This window comes from Ixodes scapularis, unplaced genomic scaffold (assembly GCF_016920785.2).
Source record: "Ixodes scapularis isolate PalLabHiFi unplaced genomic scaffold, ASM1692078v2 PGA_scaffold8__174_contigs__length_109621045, whole genome shotgun sequence".
NCBI lineage: Eukaryota > Metazoa > Arthropoda > Arachnida > Ixodida > Ixodidae > Ixodes > Ixodes scapularis.
Window position 1 is genome coordinate 26,026,832 of NW_024609883.1, and position 12,685 is coordinate 26,039,516.

General features: G+C 45.6%; 1 protein-coding gene across 1 annotated transcript in view; it reads left to right on the forward strand.

Annotated features, from left to right (window-relative positions):
* The window catches only part of LOC8036763 (nucleolar GTP-binding protein 2), a 69,377-nt gene that overhangs the window by 11,788 nt on the left and 44,904 nt on the right, over window positions 1–12,685 (forward strand). The window contains exons 3-5 of the mRNA XM_029970971.4: window positions 4,125–4,353; window positions 7,983–8,081; window positions 11,782–11,931. Of these exons, the coding sequence (XP_029826831.3) occupies window positions 4,125–4,353; window positions 7,983–8,081; window positions 11,782–11,931 (478 nt within the window). The remainder of the gene's footprint in view (window positions 1–4,124; window positions 4,354–7,982; window positions 8,082–11,781; window positions 11,932–12,685) is intronic.

Sequence of the window (12,685 nt, forward strand, 5' to 3'; positions counted from 1 at the left end):
AACGGAGCAAAAATGATCGTACTTCCCAGTCAGTAATGTTCGCTTATGTCCCGCCATAGCTAGCTAGACGCATTTACACCAAGGTCATCATTGATCCAAACACTACGATTATTAGGCTATCTTTCGGTGTTTAAAAAAGAATAGCAAATCGAGCCAGAAATAGGGGGCGGGTTACCTTTTGGGGGTGGGACGTCTCTCGGGATTTTACGGCACTTGATTGGATCTTTTTATCAAACACCTACTGTACTCCGAAGTCGTTCGTGTTTCCTCGTGTTCGTGGTCTGTTCTGGCTGGTATGAAAGGTAGCTTTATTGGGTCTGCTTCTCACTGCACTCTGGTGCATTGCAATGAAGCGAGAACTGTGGAGGGGACGTTGCAATTTTGTGTATCTTGCTTTGCTGCAGTGCAGCCATATGCTAAGGGGAAGGCTCTCCTCCAGAGCAAGACATTGCACACACAAACATTACATATACTAAAAAAAAAAAAAAAGAAAAGAACTTTGTAACTTTGATGTAATAACCCTACCTTGCAGTAAAAAGTTTTGAATAAGACTGTGGCTAGTAGGACATTTTATTAGAGCTTTAAAGCATGGCACGCATAGTCGTGCTAAAAAACACTTGGCGCTCAAGTGTCAAAGCACTCAGATGATGGTGTGCTGTTCACTACCCCAGCATAGAAAGCTGAATGATAAAAATAGAATATCCAGCGCTTTACCCGACTACAACATCTACCACGGCGAGGGGGGTTTATTTTTTTAATTGCGATTCGGACAAAATAAAACTGAAAAAGGAATGTCTCATTAAATTGAAAATAAGAAAGCAAAATTCGAGAACCTCTCACGTGTGTAATAAACACTTCTGTGAAAGTGACTCCGTGTATCTTGTTGGTTCTAATGTGGTCTGTGAGTGCTGGCCTTTTATTTTTTCAAGGTTAAATTCCTTTTTGAATCTTGTAAACCAGTAAATGAACATTTCCTCAAAATAAGTGGCAGGAAGGAATGGTGGCTGGCTTCCAGAGTCATTTTAGTTAAGTTACTGCTTATCCACCCGGTCGACGCGAAACGTGCCAGACCCCCTGGCGATTCAAGTCCTAAATCTAGTCAGTTGGGCAAGCTTCAGTCCCAAAAAATGAGGTATACACGTTCTATGAATTACTACCATTTGTAGGTTTAATTTTGTGGACCCAACTGGCGTATAATGCGTGATGCACTTCTCCGCGAGTGATTCTAAATTTGTAAACAATTCTTACTAAAAGTTGGATAAAACAAAGTAATGAATCGCTGAATTTGCCGGGCCATATCCGACAACATAAGAATTTATGAAAACTTCTGCTTTGCTTTTGAGCAGAAGTCGCAATGTGACAAACTTCTTTGCCACGTATTTTATGCGGGAGGAGCTAAGCGTGAGTTGCTGATGAGCATTTGCTCGTCGGCAAGTGTCAAGTCATGCTTGGATAGAAGCATCAGTATCTGTAAGCTCAATGTGCTAAGACAGGAGTGCTGCACTTTGCAACACAACTGTGCGCACATACACAGCTAAGAAGACAGCACAGAATTTACTTTGGCGAATGCCAAACCTTTTTTTTGCATCAGCCTCCGCAGATCCGCAAAAACAAGAATCAGAAGGGCTGTGAACAGCCCTGACGTACAGCACGTGGGCTGCAATGTGAAGCTCCAGGCTTGTTCCTGTACATTATAACAAGCAACTTCGAGACACTTTTATTTATTAGAAAAATCACTCATAAAAACATCATATGTGTTTCTTTAATAAATAAGCTGTTTTTAATCGGCATAGATGCGAACTAACATAGCCACTCCCCGCTTTGACGTAGCGCGTCGTCTGCTTGGATCCTACCACCTCCGTCACAGGAGGGCGCTCGCGAGGTGGCGCCACCAAAACATCTCGTCACCCATACACAAACACGCGGCGTCACACCGCTGCAGTGGCGCTGTTACAACGCATGTTCAGAAGCTTAATGCAAATTGTGTCGGTTTGTATCCCCACCTTTGCTGTTGTTCATGGTTCTACAGTGTCTAGAACCTCTTCAGTTGTATCCCATAAACAGATGTGGGATAGCAGTGTCACGGCGTTCAAGTCGGAATATATGCATGTTGCGATCAACGAGGAGCGATAAGTGACGCAAAACAATTTATTGGGCCAGTTAATCTTGAAGTTTGTGAAAAAAGCGGGAAAAGAAGGGACAGGTTGATCTAAAGCCACCAGACAAGCTACGTTCTGAGTTGTTCCCCAACTGTCTCTTGGGTGCCGCCACCATTTTGCAGCTCGGTGCAAAGTGGCAAAAGTTGTGATTCGTTACGATTTGAAAATGCGACTTCCCGGCATTTTGACAGGGGTGTCAGGAAGCTCGGCCGGTGTCACCTTGCTCTGTCGCAAACTGCGTCGGCATTTCTGGAGAACGGAAAAGCGCTTCCCGTGACTTCGGATGAAAGTCCTGATAACTGAAAACAGTGATTTTGAATGCCCAAAAGTGGCTGAAATGTCATCAGTCGGTACAGCAGTCTAGGTTAAATTATACAAGGTGCAGATACGAGTACCTTGCATCGTGCAACCTGTATTGCCCCCATCTTTTTGGCTGCTTTTTCGAAATTTTGGTAAGTGATACTACTTAAATTAGCCGGAATAAGAAATTTTTGTTGTGCCTTGTGAAAATCTTTTTTAGGGACAAATTGAAGCGCTAAAGGCACTCTGCCGGCTTGTATAGATGGCCATTCAAATCGCTCGGAGGACCCAATGGATGGACGCGTATTCGAAAAAGCCATTGTGGAGAAAGTTGCTGGATGCATCTACTTTTTCGTAACAGCCCACGAACTCGCAGAAAAGGTGAAGGATTGGAAGCTCCACTTATACTTGAGACCAGGGGGCCGCGACCTTTTGGGATATTGAATCGCTACACGAGGGTCGTTTCCGGCAAAGTTTACAGACCAGTAAGTAGCATAACTAAGGACCATGGTAGAACCTCCGCAGTAGGTGAATAAGATATATTGTGTAAATAATAATAATAATGATAATAATAATAAGACTTTATTCAGACTTTTTGGCCGATGGAGCAAAAGCCAGGCTGATGCCGCCTGTTGAGGCTTGCCGAGCTATACACAACACTTGTCGGAAAAAATGAAGAAAAAAAAGTAACACAAACATAAAGGCTCAAACAAGTCACAATCACAGAATGCTAATAGGTCCATTTAAACCAATCATACAATGCTCTGGTAAAAAAAAAAAAAAAAAATTACATTAGCTTGTATGTGTGCGTGTGACATCACTAGACATCATGAAGTCACATGACTGGCATCGTGGCATCACGGTACCGCATGACATCTTGCGACGTCATAATGTCATGTCACGTGGCATCATGATAAAATGTGACATGATGTCACATGCCACCATGACGTCATGATGTAATGGTAACGTCACCTTGATGTAATGTTATTGTGACATAATCTAGATATTACACTGGCATCATGATATGATGGTGACATTATTCTGACTTATAACTTGACATCATGATGATGTCATGATGCCAGGTGACATCATTTGATGTCATGGTAATATGTCACCATTACATCAGGAAGTCATTATGTTATGGTGACGTCATGATGATGTCACAGTCCTTTTCAACAGGTCTTCATGACAATTTTTCCGTAGAATTCAGCAGATAAAACACATTCTACATTAAAACGTTCATGAAAAAACTGAACAACAATATACACAGACACCCATCGCAACCCGTAGAAAAATTTGGCTTTACACAATAAAATGGGGCAGATTTACAATAACAGCCACACGACATTAAATAAGGCCTAACAAAAAGTATATTTTAAAAAAAGCTTTTTGTAACGATGAATAGATTTAGCATTTATAATAAAAAATAGATGTCGGGCACCAGAGTCAAGATGTTGAAGCTAGAATACACGAGTGTTGTTACCAACCTGAAGTGGTGATTGGTTTATCCTCTATACGCTTGCTTTTGTGAACCCTTCCATGATTTTTTTTTGTGCACTGAAATGTATCGTTATTGTTTTTGATAATAATATTAGTAGTAGTAGTATCATTATCATATAAATTCTGGCTCGAGCAGCCTCATCCGAAGCTTAACGTGGTGTGCAGGGACCGCAAGGGCAAGATAGTGAAGGCGGCCCCGTACCAGTCGTGGGTGCAGCCCGGCGCAGTGGCCCGTGTGGCACCCAACCCCAAGTGGTTCGGCAACACCAAGGTGGTCACCCAGACAGCCCTGCAGAATTTCCAGGAGGAGCTGGGCAAGGCCATGCGGGACCCCTACCAGGTGGTTCTCCGCCAGTCCCGGCTGCCCGTCACCCTGCTCAACGAGAAGGCCAAGGTGGGCGCCGGCTCGATCGACACTCGTTGTCCGCAGCTTCGCTTACGGTCCCGCTTGCAGCGCGTGTCCGGTCGGTGCGCTTGCCGCATCCACGGAAGCAGTTCATCGCTCACTCCGTTAATGACATCATGGAAGTGTCGTGCCATTGCCCGCCGCTATATTTTGGCGGAGGTGGTTGTGCAGTCGTTCGTTCTGTCGCCCACTTCGGCTGTACGGTCTGCAGAAACTTCGGCACACATACATACATACATACAGTAGTCTCGTTATAACTGAGTCAACGGGACGGCAAAAAATATTTATGTAAGCGATATTTCGATGAAAGCGTTAGAGCAAAAAAAAAAAAACAGTGCCAACAACCTCGAAAGTGGACAGGAAGACTGCGGAACACAGTGATCGTATATATAATCGAACATACCTCGGTTATAAACATCGAACAGCAGCTTTACTGAGTAACCAGTAATTAAGTGGAGTTTGCCGATTTCTTCCGGGCATCAGTTCTACTTGAACAGCTGCAGGCTTGCAAGAATACTGTCACCGCCACTGCACTCCACTTTGTTTCAATGCAGCCGTAGGATGTTTCGTGTCTCCGCAGTCGTCGGCGTATCCCTAGGTGCCTCTTGGACGTCACTTCGTGCTTACCCTGGTCGCATGCAAGGTCTACGATCGCAGCATCCGTGGCAGGAGAACAACAGGAACGTTCGCATCGACAAGCGCAAATGAATCAAAGTTATCCTCGGTGGCTTCGCCAACATATTTCGCACACTCCTGAAGAGCTTGTTGGAGCTATAAAAATCGTGCGCTGGCTCGGTAAGCATGTTCACCAGTGGCGTCAAAACAGGGGGTTCCCCCCCCCCCCCCCCCCCCCCCCACTAAGACAGTTCAGAAATTTAATGGAAACAATAAGGGAAGGGGGCGCAAAATTGCATTAACCCTCCCTTTTCTTTTCTTGAATTGTTTCGACGCCTGTGATACACATGAGTGAAAATCTGACGTGCGCAAAGACATCAGTGATTTTTTATCTTCAGGTCGCAGATGCGCTTTTTTCTTGCATGATAAGCTTCTCGAACCCGTCTGTGTGCCTTGCTTGTTCCGCAAAATGGTGGACGGTATCGAACAGCCGACACCGGAATGTAGAATTCTTTGGTGATTTTGGACTTGGTCCGGCCACTTTCCTCAACCTCGCAGATCTTAGAGACTTTCGGTAAATACTAACAATCTCCCGTACGACGCACGTGTGCTTGTAGTGCGCCGCAGGCGCATGCATTGGGGGCTTTTGAAGTGATGATCTCGTTTAGGCTCTGTTGCTCCCTTGACCCGATTCCGACAAAAGTTGGGCCGCGTCGGCCGCGCGCGCGTGAGTAGTGTCGGAATGTGGTTGTTGCTCCCGCTACTCCTTGCCCGCGTTAGCTCATCGGCACCAAAGGTGATGCTCTGCCAGCTCTGCGCGCTCTGCCCTCCTTCACCCATTTACTCCATTTTCCCAGTTTGCCGTTTTCCTCGGTGAAAAAGGGGGGGGGGGGGGGGGGGGGGGGGGGGAATGCGAGGGTCTTCTGTGCGCCCTCGTGTAGGCTTGCGTGCTTTCGGCACTGCGGTTTTCGTAATAAGCGTGGTTGGCCACTGATACACTTCAAATGATCCGGTTAAAATGCCTGCATTTTGATCGGGACCACATTGAACTTTGATAAAAGCAATAATCTGAAAAAAGCAATTTCATTATTACGAGGAATTAGTGTACACACATATGTTTATTGCATAACAAAGTAATGCACAAATTATCCAGGCCCGCACAAGCACGTGTGTGCTTGTGGGCGGGACACCGTTGCAATTGGTACTTTGTTATTACTCTTACACAAAACAAAATGTACCGGCATAATTTCAGCCGAAAACAACAAAAAAGAAACGTTACATGTTACAAAACCCAACAAGTTACAAACTCTGTAAATTTGGGGAGTTGGGACGGGTTAGGACGACGGCGACACTCATGGAGGAGCTTGTAGAACCCAAATACCAGGATCGCAACGTTCGGCACGGCTCCTGTGACGCAATTTGTTGCCAATTCAAGACCACTCTCTTTACGGGAAATGTGAAAAAATGCTTTCCAGGCACCCCGGTGTAGCATCCCATCCTACCCACGCGTTGAAGGTGGTCCTAGGGTGGTCGGGGGGTCGCAATCATGGTGGGAGGTTGCGGAAGTTTTGGGCGAAAAGCGAGAGAAGAATGTAATTGTTGCGCGAAGCACGAAGAATGCGGCTGCCGACGCTTGCGTGGATCGTCAAGCCGAAGGGCGCCACTCTTTCGGATTGTAACGGGCAACGTTGTGGCACTTTTGTGTCGTCATCCCGCAGAAATCGAGGGACCAGAAATGAGGATGCAGTAAATGCGCCGGCCGGAGAGGCTCCGGGCACCACGCCGAGATTGTGCGGAAATTAGAACCTTGCACTGATCGGAGAAGCCGTAGGTTCATATACCGCGAGTGCCAAATGAATCTGACCCACTTTTAGAATTTTACCAAAAGAGGTACGCCGAACTGGTCACACCTTGTTGTTCAGCAAAAGTTTGCAACATCCCTAATTATAGCTCTCGTTGCAGAAAAATTAAAAATAGAAGTATGTATAACAAAAAACATTTTACCCCATGATCCTTGGAAGAGGCAAATGTCAGCCACTCCTTCGCACAAGAAGCTTGAAATTTCATGTTTTTAAAATAAATGCGTACATGCATTTTTCTTTTATTTTCGCGAACTTTGCGGGTTTATTCTAAGACACGGGACCCCAGTTAAGACGGCAGTTTCTCACGAGCAGCCGCACTGACACTCCCCAAGCTTTTTTTGTAATTATTTGCCAGGCGATCTATTCTGGCGTCGGAAGACTGTCCAATCAATATTTTGCTACAGTGTCGCATATATTTTTAATAAAGTAAAAAAACGCACTGCTCGAAACTGAAGCCGGAACTGGGCAAAGGTAAAAGAAGAAATGTAGAGGAGAGAAATACAAAAAGTCACGTCGCTGTGTAATTTTTTTTTTTTAATCAACGTATTTGCCGTTTTTAGAAGCCACAAACAATGGGTATCATATTGTCCATTTCTAGTATTGAGCGTGTCCCTTCGATGACCCACAACTTTGGTTACTTCTGGTGGTTGTGTCTAAACCATAAAAAATGGCACGTGATCGCAGAGAAGAGAGTGAGCGCAACTCAAGCTGGCCAGTTCTTGATCGGCGGTTTTCGCAGTGGAAAGAAAACGAATTTCGAGCCACGAATTGTGTTCTTGGTAGCGGGCTCTCATATGTCATGTACAAATAAAAACCTTGGCAAGCCTAAATACCCTGTCAGTGCCTCTTTAAAGGGATGCAGTGTTGGATTGCAACACATACGTGACAAAGTAAGCTTTGCGTGGAAAAACCCTGAAATCAGAGCCCGTTGAAAATCGCTTGAACAAGTCTTGCAATGTAAAGATTGCACTAAATACATTTGTTTTACTTTTAATCTTATCAAACATGTAAAAAGAAAGTTTGTTGGGAGTTGAGTGCCCCTCTAACTTCAGCATGCCCTTGGAGCTTCTTTCGCACTTTCTCATAGCAAGTTTAGGCGTACACGCGATTCACGCCGGGCCTTTTTTGGGGACCCCACAGAATGCCCGCGTGCACATCCTGGACACTGCCAGCTTCGAGACGACCTTCGGACCCAAGGCGCAGCGCAAGAAGCCCAACATTGCCGTGGGCGACCTCCAGGTAAGCCTCGCTGCGACGTTACGGCGGGATCTCGTTAATTCAGGGGGGACAAAGTTGCGTTAGAATAATCTAGAGTTTGAAGTAAAATAGCCTCTTAATAAAGTGCTGCTGCGCCGCGCAAAGTGCGCGAGCTTGCGGTAAGGCAATCGGAGAGTTTGTATTAGGTTAGGCCTTGCCGCAAAACGTGGCCGCACATCCTTCCAAATGATTAAGGATTGTGAAAAGTGTATGGCTAACTAAACATATTACCACCCCAGAAATGTGAAATGAAAGCAGCGAACTCCGTGGCGATTGACGTGCTTTACAGAATCGCAAAGGTGTAGGAATTTACTTTTTTTTGGCAATTTAAAGCCACGATATACAAAGTATGTAGCAACGGCAGTCCCAGTTACTTACGTCCAACAAGAAGTCATCCGTCAGCAGTCTCGGAAGAAAAACCAATCGGACAACTTCCCGTGACCGCGGCAATAATTCAGTTTCCTTAGCTTCGCGCAGCATTAGTTCCGAAATGCTCCGCGTCAAAGTTACGCAAAATACAGTTACGGAAAAACAGACGGCGCTTGTTCGTTTTCTAAAAATGTTTTATTCGCGAGAACAGCAGGAAGGTGTTACCTGTTAAAAATAATCTAACACGCATTTACTCAGACTTTTTTTATCCACGCCTCCATCTGTGTTCATTCTGTAACGGGCATTTTCTTTGGCTTTTTTTTCATCCAGAACTCTTTACAAGAACAGTGGAAACATGTTCGCTAAAATAATTTTTATCGCGCATTTGCGTACGCTTCTGCGACTCAACAAGCAACGTCTGCAGCCCCCTTATGAGTTCTAGCACGAAGTCCCAATTTTCCCTTCAAGAAAAGTAGCACGCAGCCATTTTGAAGACCCCAAAGCTTCATCAGATGCACTTGCTAGAAGGGTTTTATTATCGCTCGAGTTTGGGTCATCCGAGTCTTGGTCGCTCGGCACGGAGAGTTCTTCGTGTATAACCTACATGGTTCGAGGTCCCGTGGTCTCCATGCCGGTATCCCGATTTACATGGCCCTGGAAAGTGACACCTTCTGTCAGACAAGTGCAACAGTGCCAAAGAGTCGTCATCCTCAAATGCGATTGCAGGGATCACACGGGTCCCCGAAGACCCTGAATTCAAAAACGGCATTTTCCAGACCTTGAAAGCCCTGGAATTTCTAGCGGTCCTTGAAAATCCTTGAATTTTCCCAATAATAGATTTTTTTTTTTTGCATTAATGAAATCATTTTTAGGATACTACAATATAATTGTTTATTTTTCATGTACAACTTTTTTATGTGGCACATTTCGACACATTTAACGGATGCCTGTTAAAGGGCAACTTCGCTCAGTTTCGAAGATTTCAGGATAATCGGTGATTTCGCATTAAAAAGCCCTAGTAAAAGACACTATGTCGTTTGCTTTGCGAAAAATAGGATATATATATTTTAAATCTAATTTTAAACACGAGCGGAAATTAAAACCGAAACTTCGGCTCTGTCTGGCAACATTGGCCTCGGGCCGCCAAGAACATGGCCATCACCTGGTACAAGTTGTGATGTGATGCTCTACGCAACGACGGGCGGGATTGGGGCGGGCGTGTGCCAGGCGCAAGTGTCGTCTGCACCGCACTCTTCGTTACGTTTTGGTGTCTACGACATTTGACGATGTCTGCACAACTGCAAAAGTCTGCGCACGTAGTGTCGGTCGCAAACGGTAAGAAGACTGCGGCGGTTGTGACGTGGGAGACGGCGGTAACGGCAGGACCACGGCGGGGCGGCCAGACGGCTCCAAACAAGCACACTGCGCAGGCGCGTTATGCCAATCACGTGGACACCGCTGAGCTCCGAGAGGAAACATTGCTGACGTCATCTGCTACCCTAGCCCGGAGAAGTAGAAACAAGCAAAAGGGAGCTTGGTGTTTCTATTACGGGGCGATGTGGCAAAACAGAAGCTCATTTTCGGAGCTGCTCCTCACTCAAAATTTTACTCTTGGCTTAAATATTGCGCTCATATATTTTGCGGACCATCTGACGGATGTCATAAAAAAGTAACCGGAATATTTTTTCCGGAGTAAATTATTTCCGACGAGTCGGCGCCATCCGAAGTGCGGCTTTCTGAACTTTGAAAGGTGTTTACCTGAGTTTTATTTTTCCTATCAAAACTCAATTCAAGAAGGGTATCATTTGATGATAAACTTATGTATGAAGCCAAGTTTCAGAATTTCCTTACATTTTGTAAGGTACTATAAACTTTCTGCATTTTCGTGCTCCCTTGTTAGGAAAAGCTGCAGTATCTTCGAGCTAATGCATGCAAAAAACAAAAATCTTTTTTATTTTTATTTTTTATTAAAAGTTGTTTTCATAATTTCTTTTCATAGGTATGTGACGTGGCTGTTATACCGTTTTTTTCACCAAAAGATCCAGCCATTATCATTACCGTTTCTAAGCGATAGTTTTCCTTAGGTGGCACAGTGGTCATTTTATGTGCAGTCGAATCTCGTTAATTCGAACTCGAGGTGGACCAAACATTTTTTTCTCAATAAAGCAGAGTTTGAATTACCGCGAGTTTCCTCCCATAGAGACGCATAGGATGGGACCTGCATGTTAGTTTGAATTATCTGCAAGTTTGAATCAAGAGAGTTTGAATTAATGAGACTCAACTGTATTGTTATGCGACTCTTTGAACGATTAATGTATAGACCTAAAACTTTGCGTGGCAACATCTTCCACGGTATTGAATGTGACCCCACAAATTTCGTGCAAATCAGACTAGTGGGTACTGTGTCCGCCTTTTGGAGTAGTAATATCCTCTCAAAGAAATGTATACAAGCTCGGTCACGCCGACAGAGACTGGTAAACACAAAATCTGCGATGGGCGTTACACTTGTCGGCTTTCTTCTGGGAGGCCCCTGGTGGAGGTTGTTCCTGGCACTTCTGCCGTTTGTTATGTTCCCGATAAGCTCGCATACGTTCTGCGGCAGTCTGCTTCCTAGGGAACACGGTGGAAGAAGACGACGGTGGACGAGACACTTGCCGCGGGGCAAGTGTGTCAAAGATTCGCTCCCTCTTCTGACAAACGCCGCAAGGTGACGTGGCGTGGCGTTAGCTCGAAAAGCCTTCTTTTTCGCCCACACGTTTTCAATACCGCGGGCTGCACAACAGCGGCCGCACAAGATGCGACCGTTGCGCACCGCGCAAAGTTGTTCGCTTCTGCGTGCGATAGCAAGCACCGTTCCTCGCTCGATAGTTGAGTCAGTAAAGCACTTGCGGTTGCTCACAATCTCAAGGTGGTGGAACTTCAAATCGTGCCAGAGACTTCCTTCTTTTGAGTCTTCTATGTGCCGGTTTCTCTTTACAGTCCTATGTTACAGCCAGACGTCGGAGACATCCTTGAAAATATCTGCCGATAAAACACGGTCCGTGTTAAAATCTCTTCGGGGACTCGAGTGTCTCTAGGAGTGATTCCGACACATGCTTCTACTTTGAGTTGACGTGCCGGAATGTCAAAACCGCTCCAAACTTGAAACGTGTCTCGCAACATAAATATTGCACTAAACAGTATTGTCTTTTCCGGGGAATGTCCCTTTTAAGCCATACGCATCCTATCGAAAAACTTTGCAAAGCGACTGTTTTGGGAGCGTCCCTTTAGTGCGTAACAAACAAGCGACCTGTGGGATTCGCTCCGTCCTCAGGAGCTGGTGCAGGCCGTGGACGCCTTGTCCCAGAAGTATGACGCGACCAAGGACGGGGACCTGGTGAGGGACGAGGAGCCCAAGGACCGGGCCAGGGAGGAGGTGATGGCCAAGGGCCAGTCCAAGCGCATCTGGAACGAGCTCTACAAGGTGACGTCCGTTGGCTAAGGTGCCTCCCTCCTGCAGAGCGAGGGAAGGCAGAGTTTCTAGACGACAATTCTTCTGGAGTCAACGGGATTGGTGGCTGTTTGGAGGGACCGCGTAAATCGGTTTCCTAATGCGTCATGCAGAGACTTTGTGTGGAGGTGGCCAAAGATGGTGCATTGAAGGGCCCCTGAAAAAAACCAATCTAATTGGAGAATGCGTGTCAAAGAAAAAAATTTTTTTAGAGCAGTATTGGCGGAGGGGGATTTATTTGAAATTCTGCACACTAAGTCCATGACGTCACGGGTCATTCCGGAATGCCCATCTCGGTCGTGAAGGCGAAGCCGCGCTCCTCCACGTGCCCGAAATGCCGAGAGAGAAAACAAGTGGAAAGGAGCTGTGACTAGCCACTAAATCGCGCCGTCAATATTGCTCTAGAAATTTTTTTTTTTTGCGTTAAATTAATTTTTTGACACGCGTGTCCCAATTAGGTAGTTTAAAAAAAACATCTTTTTTTCTTTTCAGGGGTCCTTTAAGTGTATAAAAATATTAAAAATGGGCTTATGCAAGTAAAGAGGATAAAAATTAAGGGCATAAATTCGCCACCTACAGCTGCCTTCTCGTAACGGAGGGCACAGAGAAACGTTTCCGCTCAGTTTAGCAGGGAAACACTTCGCGAGACGTCGCGGGGTTGTTCGATGTTGCAGTTTTCCCGCCGAATGCAGCGTAAAATGCTGGCAGACCACACCGCGCAGGACAT